This window comes from Mus pahari, chromosome 2, assembly GCF_900095145.1.
Source record: "Mus pahari chromosome 2, PAHARI_EIJ_v1.1, whole genome shotgun sequence".
NCBI lineage: Eukaryota > Metazoa > Chordata > Mammalia > Rodentia > Muridae > Mus > Mus pahari.
The window spans coordinates 142,030,739-142,054,770 of NC_034591.1; the positions used below are offsets into that span (position 1 = coordinate 142,030,739).

The window sequence follows — 24,032 nt, forward strand, 5'->3', positions numbered from 1 at the left end:
TGTGTGTGTGTATGTGTGTGTGTTTGTATGTGCGTGTGTGTGTGTGTGTGTGTATATGTGTGTGTTTGTATGTATGTAATTATGTAAAGCCCAGGTCAGTACTGAGTGCCTTCTTCAGTCTCTGTCCACCATATTTTTTGAGACAGGGTTTTTCAGTGAACTTGGAGCTTGTGTGTTTGGCTTGGGTATCTGAACAGTGCACTCCAGGGCTCTGCCTGACTCTGCTTTTCGAGCCTAGGGTCCGGATGTGCTACCACACTTAGCTTTTCTGTAAGATCCAACCAAACTATCTCTCAGTCCCTCAAAATATCATTTAGCATTTTGGATGCAATTGTATTAAACGATACTTTTTAATTTGAGATTTTAATAAACAAATGTATTAATGCACTCAGAAGAGACAATAAATCTTAGAAGTACAGCTCAGTAAATTTTCACAGAGCAAGCCAACCCTTGTAGCCACCACCCAGTCAAGAAATAGATGTTTTCCAGCCATACAGAAGCCTCCCTAGTGCCCCTCTAGTCACCCTGATGACTTCTGTCTGTGCCTCCACCACCACTGATTGGCTTCTCCTGTGGGGAGCCCAATCTGTCCATGGTTTATCTGGGCAAATGAAGGAGTAGCCCTAGGCTACATCATCAGGTTATGGTTTGCATTGCTTAGTGAAGTAACTGTGTGACTTACTATGTATCTTTTCATCCTTAATCAGCAGTTTCTGGGTGTAGTAGACTAGCTTCTAGCATTGAGTTCCTGTCAGTTCATATCCACTCGCCTGGGAAATCTGCTTGGGCTGCTGACAGAGCTCTTTTTGAGGATCTAGATGAGAAGGGGTTGGAACTAAACAGTCATGAAAGCTTGCTTGGATTTCATGTTTCCAGTTATGGATTAAGCTCAGCATGATGATCTGGTTGCACGTGAGGCAGGCTTGATGCTTGAAGTCATAGCTGTCAGTATTCACATACTTTTTTTACGAGGACTAGGAGCATTTTCAAGATGTTGGAGTTTTAGATATATTGTCTATCATAAAATTAAAAATGATGTTTTCATTCGTGGCTGTATACCCTAAACATGTGGTGAATATATCTTATTTGTTAATTTGTGTTTTAGACAAGGTATTGAAATGGAAAAGGTGATGCAGGAACTGGGGAAATCACTCACAGATCAAGATGTGAATTCACTGGCTGCCCAGCACTTTGAGTCCCAGCAAGTAAGTGAGATGAGGTGTGCAGCTTTATATTTACACTCACGTTTTCTCTTTCTCGTGAAACATTGACTGCTTGGTGTTCTCTTTCTCTCTCTCTCTCTCTCTCTCTCTCTCTCTCTCTCTCTCTCTCTCTCTCCGTCTCAGTGGTGTTCTCTTTCTCTCTCTCTCTCTCTCTCTCTCTCTCTCTCTCTCTCTCTCTCTCTCTCTCACTTTAGGACTTAGAGAATAAATGGTCAAATGAACTGAAACAGTCTACGGCTATCCAGAAGCAAGAATATCAGGAATGGGTGATAAAGCTTCATCAGGACCTAAAAAACCCCAACAACAGCTCCCTCAGGTACTGACTGGCGGCTGTTCCTGTCTCGGGGGCTTCTGTCACTATTGATGTTTACTCTAAAACTGAGCCTTGTCGGCTAGATATGTTTAGCAATGAAAAGCCAAGATTTTATATTTTAATTTTTAAAGATGTATTTATTTTTACTTCATGTGCATTGGTGCTTTGCCTGCCTGTCTGCGTGGGCTGTGGTGTTGGATCTGCTGAAGCTGGAGTTAAGACAGGTGTAAGTGACCGTGTGGGTGCTGGGAAACTGAACTCAGGTTCCCTGGAAGGAGCAGCCAATGCTCTTAACCACTGAGCCATCTCTCCAGCCCTCTCTTATATGTATGTGTGTGTGTGTGTGTGTGTGTGTGTGTGTGTGTATATATATATATATATATATATATATATATATATATATATATAAATTTTTTTTTTGAGACAGAGTCTCATTATATAGCACTGCTGATCTCAGACTTGGCATTTAGCCTAGGTTGGCTTTGAATCTGGGGAAATCCCCCAGCCTCAGCATCCTAAATGGTAGAATTACAGGCATTTTTCTTCCATTTCATTACAGTGTATTACTCTTGGCATGACTGGATGAATGCCAGACACTCACTAAGCAGAAAGAAAAAATCTCTTTAAGTACAGTAAACCTTTTCCAGAATATGTTAGCACATGTCGTAAGCATTGGTATACAGCCAGGCTGGCTTTGGATGAGCATGGTCTCTTATGTAATGTCAGTCTCCCAGTAGTCTTGCCTCAAGGATGAAAAATATATCTCTGTGCGTTCTCTCTCTCATTCGTCTTTTGTTTCTTTTGGAGGGTGGGGGGAGGCTGTTTGTTTTGTACAACCTATCAGCTGCTTGCCATGCACTCTTGACACTGGCCCACCTAACATTCAATAAGCATTGGGATGAATGGATGACACTGGCCCACCTAACATTCAGTCAGCATTGGGATGAATGGATGACACTGGCCCACCTAACATTCAGTTAGCATTGGGATGAATGGATGACACTGGCCCACCTAACATTCAGTCAGCATTGGGATGGATGGATGACACTGGCCCACCTAACATTCAGTCAGCACTGGGTGAATGGACGCACAGATACATCTCTATTGAGTCAGGCTGGTTACTAGCTCAGTTGGTAAAGTGAAGATCTGAGTTTGTCCTCCGAGCTTCACACATGTGCACAGACACACACACCTCCGTAGTCAAGAAACGAGCTGGTAACATCTTCCCATGGCAGTTTTCTTACCTCTTCTCTGCATATGATGGTCTTTCATTTGCTTCACCATTTCCCCAATTGTCCGTCTTCTAGGGACAGCCCAGGTACTTCACTTCCCAGCCAGAATTTTGAGAAGAGTGGAGTTGAGGGGTCCAAGCACACCATGCATTGGGCTTTCTGTGCATGCATGTATACACTGACCCAAGTGTAGAGCATACACGGTGTGTTGCAGGCAATGGTATTCAAAGCCATGGGTATACGGAAGCTAAAACGTTCTTGCTATAGACCTTTGCTGCTGTGCTTTCTGGCTCAGTGTGCAGGCCCCTGTGAAAATTCTGACCTCTAGCAGCTGCTTCGTAAACTGTTGTGCCCTCGGGAAAATGCTTTCACTATTATTATCTTTAGTAGGTATTTCCTCAAGCAGCAGAAATTCTGTTTTTGACTCCTGGACAACTAGGTTTATTGAGGGATAAATGATATGAAGTGAAGTCCACCTGTTAGAGGGACCAATATCAGCTCAGGACCCCGAAGACCAAGTTCTTAGCACATAGCTGTATTCACCCCAGAGGGACAGGGGCAGGGAATAAGAGATAACAGCAGGAGATAGAGAGTGAGGGAGAAGGGGAAGGGAATGAGGGAGGGAAGAAAGAGTGTTTGTCCAGAGACAAAGGACTGCCTCTGGAAAGAGAGGAGACAGATGTGGCCCACAGGAAAATGGGGATTTGTAAAGGTAGAGTGGGAAGCCTGTTAGGATGAGGTGTTGGATTTTGATTGGGCATGTTAATTGAGCTAAACGGGGGTGGGGGGATGGGGGGCAGGGTTTGATTGCTGGACTTCAAGACTTTGATAGCTAGCTTGGTATTCAGCCTCAGGAGGAAGAAGTGGCCAAATAAGGGAATGACCTTAGGGACCAGCTTTGGGAATATTTTCTAATGGTTTTTAGCCAAGCAGAAGGAATGGAGGAGAAGGGCAAGGCCTGCCAGAGCTATGTTTGCCACTGGCTAGAGTCCCTTCAGTCCCACCTTTCTTTTTTATGCTTGGGTCATTGGGTGCTAGGTAAGTGGGTGTTTCCTGCTGACATTGGGGCATCATTGGTAGGGGATCCTGGGTAGAGTTTCTTCACCTGTTCTAATGGAGCACAGATTAAGGAATTGTTACCATCATAACACTTGCTCTTCTTATAGCACGCTGTCCGCTCTCGCCATCCCATCACCTCCCGGAGTGGTAGCTGCGCTGCAGCCTTGGCCAGTGCTCTCTGCTCTGTGCTCCATCCTGATGGGCATGACTGGGACTTCCCACTCCATTCACTCTCTTGGTCCCTGATGGCTAATGTGTGGGACAGTGTCCCACGTGAAGACTTTATACCCGTGTCTCTCCTTGTGTTCTCACCAAGCCGTGAGAGCGCTGCCTGTGTGCTTACACTGCCTGGATGTGTGTTTGTCATCAGACGCTTTGCCCATCCTTGCTCCTGCTCTGCGACTTACCTTTTTATTTTTTCACTTTTACCTTTTAAAAGCAGACCTCTGTTCATGCAGACCAGCCTGGCTTTAGTTAGCAGTGACCTTCCTTTCTGTGCCTTCTCGGTGCTGAAATCCTGGTTGTATGCTACTATAGCCAGCTCTTCTTCCTCTTGCTTTATACTGTAGGTATTGGATTAAGAGATTTTAGCAGGGAGTGGCAGCACATGCCTTTAATCCTAGCACTTGAGCAGTGATTGATGTCTGAGTTTGAGGCCATCCTGGTTTATATATTGAGGCACTACAAAGTAAGACCTTGTCGAAAGAGGAATATATTTAGCCAGAGAGCAATTATGTACAGAAGTTAATGGGCCATCACTATTTAGAAGATTCACATTTTGTCAACAGGGCAGCATATCTGTTGTCTATACAGTCAGTGCCCGAAAGGCTTCATTTTGTATAGTAGCCGGATGCTGCTCTGGGCTGGAACTCAGTGTGGGAGAGGTTTTCTCTGCACGCTGCCCCATCCTCAGCATCCAGCAGTCTTTGCACATCTGTGAGGTGGAGCGAGTCCTCTCTGTGCCGCTGGCCTTGCACAGCAATGGCGTCTTGTTTTCTGTCATTTGCTGTGGGTCAAGCCACACCCCAGCCCTGGTCTACCTTTGTCCAGGTCTGTTGCCTGTCAGTCCAGCTCTGGTCTGGAGCAAGCCTTGTGTCTGGCTCAGATATCAGTCATTCGAGAGGCATCTTACATCTCCTGTCCCATGTTTCCTTGGACACAGTTTGTGAAGACTGATGAGAGAGTTCAGGTGCAGGAGTCTGTGGCTCCAACCTGGGCTAAAGTGACTTCTACCCTGCACATGACCTTTTAGAACTCTGGTGAGATTTTCGGCTGATTTCTGTTGACTTCTTTGTATGACAACACCCTGTGAAAAGTGTGCACTGATGAAAGCAGACTGTCCTCATGCCCTGGCCCACCTTTGGGACCATCCACTTTCCTTCATTGCCTAGTGCCATGGGTTTGAATTGAGCAGTTATGTGGTCATAGCTTCTCCAGGATAACTTTACCCCAGAGCAAAGAAAGAACTTGTCTAGTGAGAAGAGAATGCTGGGGAAATGCATCCAGACAAGTAAGTGTCAAAGGAACCTTTTAGTTCTTGATTTATCTGGCCTTTTAACTAAAAACACTTAAAAATATCTTGTAAATTACTGTTGTTATAATGGTCATCATCATCATCATTATCATCATCGTGTGTGTGTGTGTGTGTGTGTGTGTGTGTGTGTGTGTGTGTGTACACAGCGGGAAGTTAGAAGACACTTTCAGAAGTTGTTTTTCTCCTCCCGAAATCATCCTAGCGTGGAACTTCACGTTGTGCCAGCCTTGTGAAGCAAGGGCTTTTTACCTGCTGAGCCATCGCAGCAGTCCAAGGTTTTAATTTTTAATCTTCATTGCTGTCACCTCATCTATTTTATAATTTTGTTTAGAATTTGCCCTGTTTTGAGAATTTTTAAGTACGTCTGATACAGCTTTTAAAGATATTACATATTAGTTTCTCAGTTAATCCCTGAATCATTTTTAAACCACTAGGAAATACTAAGTGGAGATGTGTTAGTTGATATTGTAATGACTGAAGAGAATCATCCGCATTGCTTACTCTGAGGAGGAAGTGGAGAGCACGTGCGTGGGGCTTTTGGGAGCCGCTGCTGCCGCGCTCTTGCTTGTCACTGCGGATTAACATGACTTTAGGGAGAAATTAAGCTCTGTGTCAGCTGCTCAGCTCTCTCATTTCATGGTGAACTTACTGTCCTCTAACAGAACTTGTGATGAATGTGCAATGAGTGTAACAGTAATTGTATTAATTTCAGTGAAGAGATTAAAGTGCAGCCGAGTCAGTTCAGAGAGTCTGCGGACGCCGCTGGGAGGATCTATGAGGAGCAGAGGAAGCTGGAGGAGAGCTTCACCATTCACCTGGGTATGGGAGCTCCCTCAGCCGCACAAGGCACCTCGGGCAGACGTCCTGCAGTGAGCAGAGCTGCCCTCTGTATCCGATCCCAACTCCCCACCCACTCCACAAAGGCTAGAATTTATGTTCTAGCTAACATGTTTGCAGATCAATTATAGTAGCTATTAAAATGGGAGACGGGAGAGCCACTTTTAGTTATTATTTGGGACATGGATCTACCCAGAGTCTTGCCACAGACGTTTGCATCCACTATAGGATTTCTGTAGCTGTCTCGGTGTCTCTCTGTGATGTCCACCCCTAGGAGCCCAGTTGAAGACCATGCACAATCTGCGGCTGCTGAGGGCAGACATGCTGGACTTCTGTAAGCATAAGAGAACTCACGGGAGTGGCGTGAAGCTCCACCGGTTGCAGACAGCACTGTCCCTCTACTCCACATCTCTCTGTGGCCTGGTTTTGCTAGTAGATAATCGAATTAATTCATATAGCGGCATCAAAAGAGGTAAGTAGGTACCATACAGATTTACCTCACCACATTTCTCTCGGTAATTACATTTTTGTAGAGGAGTCTCACACTGTAGCCCATTCTGATCTTGAACCCAAAGCAGTCTTCCTGCCTCTGCTTTCTAAGTGTGGGAGTAACAGACAAGTAAAAATAATAATATAAATATAAATATAAGTATAAATAATAATAATAATAATAATAATAATCCAACTATAAGCACATTTTTTATTTTAGAACAGGGCCTGCTGAGTGATCTTACCCAGTGTCTCCCATGCTTTCCAAGTCAAACATAACCAGAACTTCTTATTGTTTGCAGACACTGGGGATAGATTATTTAAAAGATGTGTTATTTAAATATGCCTTGGAGTCGTATTAGAATGTACTTCTGAGAGTGAAGTATTGGTAGAAATTGTTGTACCCTAGTCTAATGTGTGGTTATTACAAACAAGAAATCATATTTACAAACTTCATTCTCCCTCTTATATATCATTTTCTATAAGTAAATGATAAATATTTGATGGTTTACACTTAGAATGATACTTTGGATCCCTTAGATTTTGCTACAGTTTGCCAAGAATGTACGGACTTCCACTTCCCTCGGATTGAGGAACAACTGGAGGTTGTCCAGCAGGTGGCGCTGTACGCGAGAACCCAGCGCAGGAGCAAGTGCAAGGAGGCCCGCGGTCAGTAATGCAGCATCCTTAAAGCTGGTGCTTCCTGTTGCCCCTAGACACCAACCACTAAAGCACGCAGAGCTCATAGTGGTGTGGGACTTACAAAACAACAAAAGACAAAAAACCCAAAATTTAATATCTTCAGAAGCTAGGGTTTTCCCTCCAGTTTTCTTTCTTTCTTTCTTTCTTTCTTTCTTTCTTTCTTTCTTTCTTTCTTTCTTTCTTTCTTTCTTTCTCTCTCTCTCTCTCTCTCTCTCTCTCCCTTCCCTTTCTCTCTTTCTTCCTTTTTTTTCCAGTTGATTTTTCTTTCANTCTCTCTCTCTCTCTCTCTCTCTCTCTCTCTCTCTCTCTCTCTCTCTCTCCCTTCCCTTTCTCTCTTTCTTCCTTTTTTTTCCAGTTGATTTTTCTTTCAAAATCTTTAGTAAAAACCATGATAAAATTTCATTGCCATAGAGCTTTTGAAAAGTTTGCTTCTGAGCCACACTCTCTAATGGATAGACTCATTTCTATAAAGGGCATTAAAGTCAGAGTTAAAATGGAACAAAACCAAGGTTTTCCTTATTTGTATTTTTGTCTGGTGCTAGGGATTGACTGCAGCTCCTTCTCATGCCGTGCATATGCTGGTCCACAGGGTGCACCCCAGCCCTGAGCCATCTCTGGCTTTTTGACTTTAGGGCTGTTTTGGTTGTTCTAGAGAGAGAGAAAAACTGATGTGGTTAAAAGACTGTTTTTCCCTGTACATGTTTTTCCCTGTTTATGTACAATACGTCCTTTCAAATTACTTGGAATTTTGTTGGAAAATATTCAAACATACTGAAGTATACTTTATAATTACTTCTACTTCATCTACCTCTGCCCCAACTTCTGAAATTCTAGAACCTTCCAAAAGAGTGCTACCAATTGGGAAGCTAGCATTTAAATCATGAGCCAATGAGGGATGCTATGTCTTCAAATCATAGCCACACTAATCACCCCAAACTAAGCAAAAATGTCTGTCACCCGAGAAGCTTCTTCTTGGTTCCCTGTGGTGAGAGCAGCAGGGCTGTGCCTTGATAAGTGTCACATATGTAGTGGGTCATAATCGTATTTTTATGCATCAGCTCTCTGAAACTGATTCAACCTGTAGAACAAACTTCATATCCCCTGACCAATAGATATCTCAGTGTTTCCCCCTTCCTCATCCCATGTTAGCTGTTACTCTGTTCTGTTAGTTCAACGGTTCCAGACTGTCCTCAGAAACAGTCTTCCTTCTGGATGGTGCTCCAGGAGCACCAGGAGATGCTGCAGTTCACAGGCAGTACTGAACTTGCATCCACCCTAGTTTTTATTACATGTTCATAACTTGTCAGTTTTCACCTTTCTCTTAAGTGGCTTCTCTTTGTCACATCTGAATTGTCAGCATCACTGGTTTCAAGCTGTGAGTCCCAGCAGGTAGAATGCACACAGTGAATATGCTGGTCAGGGGGAGGAGTCACATCATGAATGGAACAGAATAGGGTGGGTGGTGTGACACTTGGCCTTGTTACTTGGATTGGCATGCCGTTGAAGACTTGTGAGCTGTTATCTTTGGAGTTGTTTGATGTTTCTGAACCACAGCTGATGGTGGATAACTGAGACCACAGAAGGGAAAATTGGTATGGAAGGGGGCTGCTGCCCCTCCTTCCCATCCTGCCTGCCTGTGCTTTCCAGATACGTTTGTATGTACAGAAGCATGTGTGTCTAGTTGTCCTTCTTACACAGTGATACTTTGAATGTCTGTGGCTTTGTAAGCTCTGGAGGCCATGCCCTCAGTCCAGAAGCCCCTTCGTGCCCTTTGCTGTTGTGTAGCAGTGCATTGCAGGTGCCTGGGGTGGGTCAGTCCCCTGTGAGTAGGTATTTATTCTTCAATATTTAATTGTAAGCAGTAGTACATAAATAATTGTGGCTCTGCTGGAGCACCATTACATTTCAGGGCCAAGCCCAGCACCAGGACGCCAGTATAGAGGTGATCCTAAGAGAGGACTGTGTAGAGTAGTTCACAGTGTCTTCTTACCCTGTTATCCTCTTCCTCCATCTCCCAAGCAAGTGATGATGTGATGAGAAATATGTTCCCATATATGTTTTAAATTTTTTAATGCATTTTAGTTAGATAATTCTGTCACTTTTCCCTTCTCTTTGCTCCCTTCAGCTCCTTCCAAGGATTTTTAATCTCATTAGTAGTGACAGAATGCAGGATGGTGGAGATCATGAGTGTGGGCAAGGGAGGAGGATTTTAAGTCTGTGAGCAATAGCGTACAGTACATGACAGGAAGTTTTAAAACCACCTACATTTAAGGTGGCATGTATGTGGCGTGGTATTTTATTCTTGTGAAAGCAATTGTGTTGTGATTTGAATGAGGCAGTAGAATGAGGCACTTTATAAAAGACAGCCTTCTTTTTTGTTTGTTTTAAGATGGGGTCTCAGTATGTCCCCAGCCTTCCCAGAACTCACTGTGTAGCCTAGGCTAGCCTTGAACTTGTGATCCTCCTTCTTCAGTCTCTTAAAGGCACTTGTATGTTATAGAAAGTCTTGGGAAAAACTTCTTTTTTCTTCTTTTTTGAGTCTTCTTTATCTGCACATGACTACATTTTTTGTTCATCATGCTTGCATCCTGATATACAAGTACTTGTTTATTCTAAGGTGTTCCATTCATTTTTTTTTTACTGTGGTTGTTATGTCCATTGTATTTCTATAGTTTATGATGAAACTGATATATGAACATCATATTTTTAATAAATTTAAATTTATTGCTAAGGAACATGTGACTCATAAACCATGGACAGAAGAGTGGACCGTGAGCTCCTCTCGTGTTTCTTTTTCCCTTTTCTGTTTATTTTGAGATTGTATTTTAATGACGTTTCTTCTTCTCTTTCCTCCCTCCACACCCTCCCATATACCCTGCCCTCTGGCCTTTAAAATTTGTGACCTCTTTTCTTCATGAGTTGTTATTGCATATTGTATATATTGTATTTGTTTGCATATATTTATTCCCAAGTGGACCCTGTTGAGTCCATGTAATATTATTGTGTGCCTGTTTTGGGGCTGACTGTTTAGCACTCTACAGCCATTTGGTGTGCTATCCCCTGGGTCTGTTTCTTTGATGGGGAGTTTGTTCATTCCCTGTGTAATCAGAATTGGAGAGTTTGCTCCTTGTAGTCTGTGTTATAATCCACTGCTTATTTGCAGCATGTCAGTTGCCAGGTTCTGCTCTGTTGCATGAAATACGCATACAAACCGCTCCAAGCTTTCTGTCCATCCATTGTGTTCATACTTTCTCTACTAGTTCGTAAAGTGTGTGTTTAGAAGACATACTGGTGTAAGTCACTAGGCAGTGTTATGCCGTTAGTGTGTTCAGACAGTGTTTAGAGTTATGTTTTAGTGTGTACTGTTTAATAATAACTTGAAGGTCTGACTGTTTTCTAATATGGGATGCCATTTCAAAATAGATTGCAAAGTAGTTTTTAACTTAACTGGTGTCAGTAGATTGCCTCTAAAAGATGGCTACTCTGGAAAGTAGTACTCATTTTGTATTTGTGACAAGAGAATGCTTATGACATCGTGGTATATTTTCTATTAAAATGTGCATATATGTAAATAATATGTTCAGTTTTAATAATGTATGTTCAATCAGGATGTTTCTCATTAATGAACATTTATCCTCCCAAGAAAATACCATGCCTCAAAAAAGGGGGGGATTAGTGATGGTTGGAAAAAGTTCAGTTTGAAGCGGTATCATATCTGCTTGAAATCCACTGTAAATAGTGTCAGACGAGACGGTAAATGTAATGAATGTGCTGAATATAAAGTGATCCTTGGTGTTGCTAGCTTGTCTATCTAGTTCAGAGCAGGTTATAGCAACAACAGTGAGTCAGAGTCTAAAAATAAAGATGGCCGCACCACAGCTATCTAATGAAGTTATTTCATGTGCAGCTAACTTGGTGCCCTGACCTCTCAGAGGAAAACTAGAGTGTTGGGAAGTGCAGTGTAGCCAAACCATGCGGAGTCAAGGCTGGCCCCCCTCTTATCTCTGACTCCTGCTTAGATAGCAGCTTACTGAAACCTTTCTTCTCCAGATAGAGTTAAGAGAGGTAGCTAAATTATAGTGCACATGCTTATGTTTGCAGCAGAGGAGGGAGGGAGCAAGGCCGCTCGCAGCGCCTGGGATGTGTGAGCCCTGTGTGAAGCCTGGGGCAGAGTAGCAGGGGTAGGGAGGCACGTAGTGCATTCTTGCTATGTGGTTGTTTTGAAAGAATAGGGGTAAGATATTTTCATATGTGGCAATATTTCTTTGTATTCTATTTTCTTTATGAATAGATTCTGGAAACCAAAATGGAGGAAGTGATGATAAATCTAAGAATGCTGAGAGAAACTATTTAAATATTTTACCTGGTAAGTATTATTTTGTTTTACATTCTTACTTTCTTATAGTCACACACACTAAAATAGTAGATTTGAAACATGTGTTCTTATGGTGCTCATTTATAAAATGTTGAACCATATGTGCCTTTGAAAGAGCACTTGTATCCATATAATCCATATAATTCACAGATGTTCTCCAATGCAATGCCTCACCTGTATACTAGTAATGACTTCTAGATCCATATAGAAAACCCATAGTTATATGCAGTTTTCATGATTTTATATTTTTAATTTTCTCCCATACATTGTTTCTTAGCTACTAAGGAATGAGCCAAGAGGTGTTTTTACTCTAAAATATAAGCAGTGGTGCATGGAAATGAACGTGGTTAGACTGTGGCAGGGCCTTTTGATGCAGGTTCACATCTCCCTTCCATCCTTCTGCCTGTGTCTTTCCCCTGTTGCTATTGGACACATTTAACCTCAGGAGCTCAAGCTCTCAGTCTTCCTGTGGTTGAACTCACTGGTTCTTAGGCACCAAACTGAAGCCCTGTGTGCTTTGTAAATGTTAACTCTCGAACAGTGGTAGGTTAGGGTTTCAGAAATAGCCCTTCCTTGATAGTTTTCTGTTCTCTTTTAGGGAGTTTCTCACACTTCCTTCCTCAGACCTTGAACACGCAGGCCACGTCACTAATTTAAGGGAAAGTCATTCCCATTTGTGCACTCATCTTAGAAGGCACAGCCCATTGGGCTGTGGTCATCAGCCTCCAAGTTTCCTCCCACCTTCGCATCTCCTGCCTTGGTGGATAATGTTAGACTCACCGCAAGCCGTTTCCTCCCTTTGTGGAACAGGAGACTGTCTGTTATTCTCTGTAGACCCATGACCTGAGTCATCACATTGGCTTTCTAGGAGTGTGGTGGCCATCACTGCTGTGGAAGGGCCTGTATCTCCTGTGCAGTTTATTTCCTTCCTTCCTTTAAAAAAGCCTAGGAGTTAGTGTCATTATTACCACTAAACAAGGAATGATATGCCTTTAGTCTGGGGTAGGAAGGAGTATTAAATTGCCTACCACATATACAGACAGGGTCCGAATTTCCATACCCAACATATTGACAGGAGATGAAAAATATCTCCATCAAAACTTATTTCAAATCACGAGGAAAACTAGGTGTATTACATATTTTTTAAAAATTTAATTTTTCCTTTTAAGTTTTTTATACAATATGTTTTTATCCTATGTCCTTCCCCTTAACCCAGGAATAGTCGTTTCTTTATGATGGTCTTGGTACCCAACAGCTTATTCCGTGCAGTTTTCCAGCAGCCTCATAGAACAAGCAGTTAGCTTGATCCCCACATTGTCTGCGCAAAGTGCCGGGTGAGAAAGTAAAAGTGAGTCCACAGTCTCACCTAGCCAAAGACCGCTGGAGAGCAGCAGGTCTCCTCCACTTCCAACCCGGACCCTTCTCTACGCTATCTCAGTAATTTGTTACTACAGCCAGCACCTGGACTGGCCCCCATTTTATTAATGGGTAAAATGAGACCAGGAGGCAAGTCATTTAAGGACGGACAAAGCAGTGCCAGATTGGGGGTTAGGAGCACCTGACTGGCTCACGGAGTTGTCTTCCCTCACTGCTGGCCCTCAGCCCAAGCCCAGTGCTGGGATGCCCATCCACTGAGATGAGGCAGACACATCTGGGGCCCAGGAGGCCACTGCCCCATTGTGACAGGCCCAGCCCCGCCACATGATCTCCTTTCTACTTCTCTCTGGCTGGCTTATGTTATACCTCTATTCATGCCCTTTGTGTTCTTTTAATAGTTTGTTTGCCTGTTTGTTTTTAAAGAAAACTTTTTGCTTGGGTCCCATGAGAGGCATCTTTAAGTACAGCTTATACACACTGATAACTAAAGATGCTGAAGTGCAAAAGCACTTTATATTTTTATTAAATTTGTTTAGATGCATGTGTGTGTATGTGTGTGTGTGTGTGTGTGTGTGTGTGTGTTCTGTCTGTGTTCATGTGTGTGCACATGTTAAGACCAGAGGATAACTTGTGGGTGTTAGTTCTCTCCTTCCCCCCATGTTCTTGGGGATCAAACTCATAACACTGTTGGCAGCAATCACCTTTACCCACCGAGCCGTCTTACCTAGCCAAAGTACTTCTATAAAATATTTTCCCCAAACACATTTACTATCTCCTATAAATATTGAAAACAAGTGCATCTGTCTTCTCTTTCTATATTCCTGAAATTACTTCATTTTAGTTTTTTGTTTTGTTTTGTTTTTTACAAAATATTTTTACTGATTATTTGGGAATTTCACACAATGCACTTTGATCACACTCACATCCCAGTTCTCCTAGGTTCACCCACTACCCTTATGACCTTCCCAAAAATAAAAGAAGAGGAGGGAAAAAGGGAGAAAGTACCAAATCCAGTTCGAGTTGCCCATACACTCACTGGAGCATGATCAAACTCCCAGTGGCCATCGCCTTAAAGGAAGCTGAGTCCTTCCCCGCTCGCATTCACACCCCCACCAGAAGTGGTCAGCTGTGAAGAGCTACACCTCAGCATCTTTAATGGCTTCCAGTCCAGACATCGAGGGTGGGGGTGGGGTGGGGTGGGGAGGAGCATCATAGAAACCTTCTATATCTCCCTTTCTCAACTGTGAGTCTGTAGTCATCAAAGCCATGACAGAAGACGCTTCCTCGTCCTTTACAGCCAGTGACAGCGTCTTTCATGGACTCCCACGTGGTATCTGGCTATAGCACAGGCTGAAGGCAGTCCAGGCCACTGATTTTAATAAACAAAATACCATGAGTTTTATTAAAGGAAAATGAATTTAAAACATGAGGTTAGTAAGTAGCCAGATAGATAAACCTATTTTGTAATATGAAGCCACTGACTTGTAACTTTTATAAAGTAAATTTCATCTATACAAACAAGGCAATTTACAACTTGTTCTCAACCGTTTTTGATACTTGAATTTTTATGCCCCTGCAAAATTTGAACGAGAAGCAAATAAAATATGCAGATATAAGTTTATACTTAAAAAAAATTCCGCCAACCTCACTAGTAAATAATGACTGCTCATCAATTTAGTGTATTAGTACTGAGCTCCAGAATATACTCCCTTACAGTCTTTTAAACCATGCTTCCATGTGGCATGAGTGTCTTCCAGTGGGAGTCTAGATGCAGCCTGTTCTCAGTAATGACAGTACAAGATGTATGTTCCCCGATGTCTGGATCTGACAAAGCCAGCAAGATATTTCTCCTTTGTTGAGTGTTAGGACAATTATAAAGCAGTGGTGTTCACTGTTTAGTGGTTTATTTCCCAAGGTGAAGTTATGTACTGCAAGCGACCCTGTGTTCTCACCATCACTGATGTTGCTTTTCCTTTTGTAGTACTCCAGTGAAGGGCCCGTATGGACTCATTTGACCAGATGGGTTGCTGTAGTTGTTTGTCAGGCATGTAAGGCTTGGCCCATTGTTCCTTTGAGGAACTATAATCTATCCCTTGCCCTGAGCGCCACGAGTGTTCCCTTCTTCAGTCCAGAGACTTATAGCTGTGCCGTTGTTCTGCCCTGGCTCTTGGTAGGGCCCTACTAAGACATTCCAAATACAAACATATTAGGTTTAAAAAATAAAATGTTAATTCTGCATAAGAAAAATGATTATAGAGGCCTGAATTTTACAGTTTAGGAAACACTTATTCATGAATTCAACCAATCTTTATTAAGAACTTTCTATGCGCTTGATTATTAAGATAGAAAAAGCTCTCATTGGCCATAATCCATAAGCAGTACTCTCTCTAACATAATTTTTATAAACATAGGATGCCATTGTTAAGAAAATGAAACAGAATGGTAGTGAAGAATGTGTGAGAGGTGAAAGAGTCCTGTATCGGGATAGTCAAGGAAGGCCTTTCTGAGGATCTGAGGTGTGGCTACTGGAGTCAGCCATGCAAGAATCTTCAGGAAAGCCTTGTAGGCGTTAGCCTGCATTGAGAAAAAGCTGCACAGGTTTGAAGAACTGAGCAATGGAGAGGGGAGGCCTTGTCTGAGCTATGTGGGTGGGCCCTGTAGGTCATAGTGAAGGGCTGGCTTTTCAGCCCCTGGATGTGTTTAAGTGAGGGAGTGATGCCCAGTGTGTGTTAACCTCTTCAGACCAGTGCAGGAGTCGATGGGTTAGACTTGTCAAGGTTAAGTGCAGTTTCCATTTCTGAGTGGTGAAACTGATGGGCAGAGATTGAACAATCATCTGAGATGTGAGAGAGCAGGCAAGACACAGGAGGCAGGCTGCCAGCTCACATTGCCACATGTTAAACTTGATATTTTAACTGCTTGTGTTGAATAGCAATTATAAACTCATTTACCTATAATCCAGGGGTCCCTTTATACCACTTTGATATCCTCTTGACAAACTGGCTCTTATCTCTTACTTTAATTGCTTTTTCCTGAGAGTAAGGAAGAGTGTTTGCAGTGTAGTGGCTTCCTGATACCATGTCAACACCCCCCTCCCCCATGGTTATTTATAAACCTGTGGATGAGAGTGACTCATACACTTGAGAATCATGGCTGCATTTCTTGTTCACAGGAGAATTTTACATTACACGTCATTCTAATCTCTCGGAAATCCATGTTGCTTTCCACCTCTGTGTGGATGATAATGTGAAGTCGGGAAATATCACTGCTCGGGATCCTGCTATTATGGGACTCCGAAATATACTCAAAGTCTGCTGTACCCACGACGTCACAACGATAAGCATCCCGCTCTTGCTGGTGCATGATATGTCCGAGGTAAGCAGCAGACCCTCACCTTTCCTGAACGGTTACATAGCAGTCCTGTCAACAGCCGGCGGCTTAAAGTGGTCCTGCGCTTTTAACTGCTGGACCTTTCTATCTCCTGTTGGGTCAGTTAAATGCAGTGACCTAAAACAACGAACAGTGCTCAGAAAATGATAGTGCTGCTTGATATCAGTAAATGGGAATCTTTTACTTTGAGAAGAAATGTGTCTCCCTGCCTCTCTTCTATCCACTCCCCACCTCTGCTTTCCCTTCCTTCTCCGGTTTTACTTTAAGGGGCAATAGATTTACCTTCACACTTACACTTGGCTTTGGCCAATGCTAAGATTAGTTTTCTCTTTCTGAATATATGTTGGTAGTTCAGCTCAGTGTTTTCTCGAGGATGGTTGTTTTGTTTTTTGTTTTTAAAGATTTATTTATTTATTTGATGTATATGAGTACACTATAGCTGTACAGATGGTTGCGAGCCATCATGTCGTTGCTAGGAATTGAACTCAGGACCTCTGCTCTCTCTGGCCCCACTCACTCTGGACCAAAGATTTATTTATTATATATAAGTACACTGTAGCTGTCTTCAGACACACCAGAAGAGGGCATCAGAGGGTGGTTGTGAGACACCATGTGGTTGCTGGGATTTGAACTCAGGACCTTTGGAAGAGCAGTCGGTGCTCTTACCCACTGAGCCATCTCTCCAGCCCCTCAAGGATGTTTTTGATGGTACAGATAGTGGTTTATACAGTTAAGATGCAGCACGACCATTCGCCTATTTCATTAGCTGCTGTGATTTACTTGACGTTTTTAGTTACATACAGTTTCTGTGGTTGCTTCCCTTCTGCTGCCTTCCCTCACTCATGAGAAAGCTGAGTATAGAGAATATGTTGTAGAAATTAAATGAAGTCTAAACTTCATCTTTCATCTTCAAATGAGCAAAGGAACAAAGGAGCTGCAGCCCTGTGTATGCCGACAAGTCCTTTCCGGAAGTCCCCTCATACAGAAATAAGCCCTTTCTCAGAACAAGCAGATACAGAGTTGCCAGGCAGGCCTCTCACTGGACATTTGTTTTATTTGGGGGAGGGGTAAAGGAAGAGTGTGGGTGTTTATTTATATACTTTCATTTATTTATTTGAGACAAGTTTAGCCTTGGCTGGCCTGGTCCTCAGTATCGCCCAGGCTAGCCTCAAACTCATGATGAGGCCTCAAACCTGCCTCCGCCTCCAGAGTACCAAGGTTACACATGCACACCACCACTCTAAGCAACGGCCTTCATAAAAGCTGTCTGCTCTGCACATTTAATACCAGGAAGGAAGCTTGATTAGTGAAGACTGTTCTTGTCAGGGTAGTATACTGGTGCTGTGATGAAACACCATTACCAATGCATCTTGGGGAGGAAGGTATCTTTTTGGCTTACACTTCCCCAGAACTGTTCATCATCAAAGGAAGTCAGGAAAGGATCTCAAACAGGGCAGGAACTTGGAGGCAGGAGCTGATGCAGAGGCTGTGGAGGGGCCTGCTTACTGGCTCATTCCCCCTGGCTTACTCAGCCTATATTTATAGAACCCAGACCCAGCAGCCCAGGGATGGCACCACCTGCAGTGGGCTGGGCCCTCCCCCGTTAATCACTAAGTAAGAAAAGACCCTACAGGTTTGACTACAGCTTGATCTTATGGAGGCATTTTCTTAATTGAGGTTCCCTCCACTCAGATGACATTAGCCTGTGTCGAGTTGACATAAAATCATCCAGTACAATGACCAAAGGTCACTACCAAAGTAAAAATGTGTGCAATGCTGTATTATAGAAGGGAGTATAAAGAACTAAGGCCCCTACCTCAGATTGATGATATACAAAAGGCCTGATTTTAACCTTACAGCCTGTATAAACACTATACTTTCAGTTCATTTAAGTGAGGATGACCCTAGCTGGTTTCCAGCCTGCACTGAAGGCTGGAGCCTTTGCTCAGTGAGCATGTCACTGATGTTTTAGTCAAGAGGGTTGTTTCCATCCTGTGGTGGCCACCCCACACTTCCCTGCATCTCAGTCCTCTCTCCTGCAGCCTCATTCTCCCTGGGGTAGAATCAGGAGAAATGGACCAAGCTTTGTAGAATTTCAGTTCTGTGGAGAATGTTTTAGTGATCCATACTAACTTGCTAGTTACTTACTAACTAACTAGTCATCTATAAAAGGGTCTTTAGGGAGTGACAACTGTGATGAATTTCTGCCACAAAGAACCATTCAGACATTCCTGCAGCTGGATTCTTGGTTAACCAGCTTATAAAAATGGTTATACGTAGGTGGGAAACAACCTCAAAAACACTTTCCAAAAGTCACTCAGTTCAGATTGACTTCCAGACATCTGATACTACAGCGTTCCCTCTCCCACGGTGTTACAAAAGCTGCCCTTCAAATTGGGACAGCCAGCTGCAGAACATTAAGTTTGTTTCGGAAGTGTCCAATTTAATTCACAAAAGTAGATTGAGCCACGGGCCTCCCATCTGCTGTATTTAAACATCCTCAAGGTCGAGAGTTTATTTAACACACACCCAGGATATAGAGGTGTGTGTTGTAGGTTTTGTACAGGGACCCCAAAGTGTTTTCAGATGCTGTTTCTCCCCCTCAAACAAACAGGATCTCTGGATGTAGCTGCCTCACGTTGAGGTCTGAAATAGTCTCTGGTACCATGACAGATAAGAAAGCTATAGAATTGTTTCCAGCTTAAAAAGAAAGAGGAAATGAAAAAGAAAACGGGCCTTGGGCGGTGGGGGAGGTGCCTATGACTTCTATCCGCCTGTCACCTAAAGACACTGTCCTATTGGAGTCAGTCAGCCCATGACCCCATTAGGCTTTGTGCCCACTCTTAACTCCTGGACCCTTTGGGACCGTGGCCTTTGTAATTGCGATTAGAAATAAAGAGGTGCATATACCTAGTATACACAAACAGTCCAGTCAGATTTTCACAGACTGAACACCCCTATAATTCATACCCAAATCACACAGAACAGAACGTTTCTTGTACCCCAGAAGATGCCCATGTACTCTCAGCTACTTAAACCTGCTTCTGTTGGAGAGTATCCCTGATTTTCACTTAAAAGTGTGGGCCGTGCTCTGGAGGGAGCTTACTGCTGCCAAGCCTGACAACGTGAGCCTGACCTCCAAGACCCACAGAGTGGGCAGAAGAACTGATTCTTGTTATACAGATGAGACGGGTAGTGGGAGAGCAATGTACAAACAGGTCTGAAGTGTGGGCTAGTCGGGGTTGTTTCTGTAGTGCCTTGGCTCTGCCGCCTTTCACACAGAGTGAGGGTTGTGAGCGCCCTTGCCTTTGAGTCGTGCTTGTGGACTCTTCGCTCTCATTTTTTTATATGTAACGTGATACGGCTCAACTACAGTTAGTTAGCTATTTTACTATTTAGGGACATTTGGGTGGTTTCTAGATTTTCCTTTTGTTAAATTTAAACATCCATTCAAGGTCAAGAAGTTTATTCTACAAACTCAGATGGCATAGCCCAGGATAGAGAGGTGTGGGTTGTGCAGGGTCCTGAATCCCTGGTTATTACCAGTAAAGCTGCTACCAACACTTCTGCACATCTCTTTTGGCCATTCTATTTTAAATGAACTTAGAGATAAAGCTATTGGATATTGGGGTACGTTGTTGATTAGCTTTCACAGATATGGCCAAATCATTTTCCCAACTAGTTATAATAGCTTACTGTTATTTTAATGTTAAAAGTACGAAACAAGCTAGATATGATGGCTCACGACTTTTAATCCCAACAATCAGGAGGCAGTTGGATCTTTGTGAGGTCAGGGCCTGCTGGGCCTACATAGTGAGGTCTTGCTCCCCCCACCCCCCACCAAAACGAACATATAAATGAAACAAAGCTATGTGCTCACCCTCTATAATTGCTATAAAATTTATTTATAAAAATGTTTCAAATATCTCAGAGGCACGTACACGAGAAGTTAAGAATAATCTTGTAATCTTTTCCACTGGTACGTAAACGTGGAAGATATCGTATCTAACTTTGAAGACATGGAGTAGAAACCTAACATAGCATACTGAGTTTTAGGCTTGCCTCCACACACCTGTAATCTTAACCTTCAGTAAGCCGAGACAGGAGGGTTACCAAGAGGTTTGAGACCAGCCTGGACTACGTAGAAGATACTGTCTTAAAACATCAGAAAAGAAAATAAACAAACAAAAACTCCAGGAGTTCACCCTTAACCCTGATCCAAAGATGTGTAGGCGTTGCTCACAGACAGAAGAAGTTTTTCTCATTAGAATCTAAATTGAGAGTTAATTTCAGTTTTAGGTTTTTAGAATCTATTCTGAGTGCAATGCCCATTTATAATAATTTAGTGTAATAGAAAACCCAGTTTTCTGTCTTGGTTTCAAATTTCAAAGTGTGCCCTTTGATCCACTTAGCTTCTGATGCATTTCCTATACAGTGCATTCATTCACTAAGGCATGTTGCCCAGACAGCCACTTTGCTGGTATATAGGACTTTCTGAATTCTATTAACTGCTGCCTGTCCCACTAGGTCCATATCCCATCTACAACAATATATTCTGAAGCTTGTTTGTGGGAGTGAGCTTCTTGTGTAACTACTGGCCTCATACCATGCTAACAAGCTGTATCATGTCTTCTCATAACCTTCTGAACTTCTGAGGGCTACTCTTTCAGGTGAAGAGTTTGAGGGGGCGTTTTGTTTTGTTTTGTTTTGTTTTATTTTAATTTTATTTTATGTGCATGAGTGTTTTGTGTGTGTGTGTGTGTGTGTGTGTGTGTGTGTGTGTGTGTGTGTATCTACCATGTGCATGGTTAGTACCTGAAGAGGTCAAAGAGGGTGTCAGATCCCCTGGAACTGGAGTTAGAGATGGTTGTGAGCTGCAGCGTAGGTGCTGGAAGTTGAACCTGGGTCCTCTGTAAGAACAGCTCCTAATTGCTGAGTCATCTCTCCAATCCCCTTGGGTACTGGTTTAATCAGGAAAAATAAATAACAAAGAAAGATAGCTGGCAACATCTAATTTATTTAGGAGATGAAATTGCTATGTAGATATAGAAAAGACTTGGGGAAATGGGGAGCTGTCTAGCATTTCTTTCCAGACTCGTCCTGCTGAGCAATGCTGAGTTAAAGATAAATTGCATATGATAGTGTGGTTCATCTACACATTAGACTGTTGTTATAGCTCACTCTTTATGCCTATGCTGGAATCATGAGTTGGCATTTAGTTTATCTTCTAAGTGTCATCAATGACTGCCAATCCACAGCATTCTGAGCAGTGTGGAGTTCTTAATTTGTCTCAGATATTTGATTTAGGCCATATATTAGTTACACATAACAAAACAACCAGGGAACATGGCGTTCATGGATAAAACATGGTGCTCTTTGATTGAACAGGGCAGTGAGAAGATTCGCTTGCTTTTTGTGGGGTCAGGGAACCATAGAACTGGAAGGAGCTGGTCCAGAGCAGGAGAGGGGTCCAGTCATGTCCATCCCTGGAAGTCTCCTCGTGAGCAGGGGTGGGACAGCTCCCTCCCTTGCCTTGGCCTGCATCAGAGTAGGTCACTGTGGTCACAGGTTAACTTCCCCTCTTCTAAACTGTTTCAGTCATCTCCCACTAAAATATGTTCTGTTTGTATAGCAACATGGGTTTATCATTGCTTTTCAATGAGATTCATATTTTATACCTTAGTTTTAATTTCAATAAAATAAATGTGAAAGATATAATCCACATAAACAAACGTCCATAGTCTCTGGTGATTTTTAAAGTATAAATATTCTGAACTCTAAAAACTTAAGAAACACCATAATAACAAACAAGTCTTACAGTTACAAAAAGATTTACAGAATAGGAAGATAATTCTGGTGATAGTGCAAAGAAATAGAATTTAAAGTGGCATGTTCACCGACATGGAAAATTATAAAATGTATGGGCATAGTCTGGTGTATATACATGAGAGTATTGGCTAAAGATTAAAAACCAGAGTGAAGACAATGAGTATATCTGACTCATCGGGTGTCTGCTGCGGACTACTTGTTCATTGTCCTTACTTTTGTGATAATGTGTGATATGGTAAATAAAGCATTTTGTTTTATTTGCAGTTATTGTGCAGTTCAATAGAATTATCTATGCTAATATTCAATGTTTGAAGTTCTTGTCACTAGACAACTTTTAAATTTTAAAGTTTTAAAATTTCACAGATATGTTCATTTTTTTAGTCTGGTTTGCTAGGCTCATTAAATCAACTTGTACACCATAAATATAGTCTATTGGCTAGAAGTTGTATGTCTAAAAGCCAAGAAAACCCCTGTTGGGATGATTAGCATGGTATCCTGGACTCATCTGAAGTGGGGACATTCAACATTCCAGATAAACGAAGATCTGGTGGTATTATAACATTTGGTTTTAATGATATAGCTTTAGTTTTTGTTATTTATATGAAATTAGGCTGAAAACATATTTTTGTGTGTATGTGTGTTCTTTTTTTAGGAAATGACTATTCCTTGGTGCTTAAGGAGAGCAGAACTGGTATTTAAGTGTGTCAAAGGTAAGTCTTCCCAGTTATTGGAAGGAGAGCCTCCCAAAGGAAAAGCAAAGTTGCCTCTGTCTCAGGTGCTTTGGTCAAATACGTCACAATAAATTTTATAATATTATGTTTTACTAGTTACAAAATAAGCATATCTCTAGCCATCCTGAAACAAGGATATTTGGATAGTAAGTTAGTTACTTTACATGGTACTAAAACAAAACGCCTGACAAAATCAAGTTAGGGAAGAAAGGGGTTATTTTTGCTCCGACTTTGAGGTTATAGTCTGGAAGTAGGGAAGACTTGGCAGCAGAAGGAGAGTGTGGTCACAGTGCATCTGCAGTCAAGGAACCGAGAGGTGAGCCTTGGTGCTTGGGTAGCTTTCTCCTGTTTCCATGGTCTAGGACCCCAGCCAAGGGAACAGTGCCACCCACACTGAAGGCACTGAGGGTCAGTTATCCCACTTCAGCCCCACAGACATGCAAAACCTTCATGGTGACTCTAGATCTTGTCAAATCGATAGTTAATACAAACCCCCACCGATTCTAGCTGCCCTTGAGTGCCTTTTATTTCAGCCACATGCTGAATTAATCTTTCATAATCTGTTTTATCTTCAGCCTATGAAGGTCACGTAGGCTTTGGGTGTGTTGACAAGACCGTTAAACCTCTCTGGCATAAAGAATTGGGCAGTGTGGATCTTTATCTGTCCCAGGGGCTTTGCCTTTCTTCCAGACAAGTAGCTACCTAAGAGGCCAAGGCATGAGACAAGAATTTCACAATGAAATTCCCCCACATATTTTTTTTTTAAATATTTATTTATTTATTATATGTAAGTACACTGTAGCTGTCTTCAGACACTCCAGAAGAGGGCATCAGATCTTGTTACAGATGGTTGTGAGCCACCATATGGTTGCTGGGATTTGAACTCAGGACCTTTGGAAGAGCAGTCGGTGCTCTTACCCGCTGAGCCATCTCACCAGCCC

The 24,032-nt window shown here is 42.5% G+C and overlaps 1 protein-coding gene across 1 annotated transcript in view; it reads left to right on the forward strand.

Annotated features, from left to right (window-relative positions):
- C2H12orf4 (chromosome 2 C12orf4 homolog) overlaps positions 1-24,032 on the forward strand; it is a 34,698-nt gene that overhangs the window by 9,254 nt on the left and 1,412 nt on the right. Inside the window, exons 5-12 of the mRNA XM_029535299.1 lie at positions 1,106-1,205; positions 1,418-1,539; positions 6,074-6,180; positions 6,473-6,670; positions 7,228-7,356; positions 11,681-11,755; positions 16,314-16,516; positions 23,013-23,135. Of these exons, the coding sequence (XP_029391159.1) occupies positions 1,106-1,205; positions 1,418-1,539; positions 6,074-6,180; positions 6,473-6,670; positions 7,228-7,356; positions 11,681-11,755; positions 16,314-16,516; positions 23,013-23,135 (1,057 nt within the window). The remainder of the gene's footprint in view (positions 1-1,105; positions 1,206-1,417; positions 1,540-6,073; positions 6,181-6,472; positions 6,671-7,227; positions 7,357-11,680; positions 11,756-16,313; positions 16,517-23,012; positions 23,136-24,032) is intronic.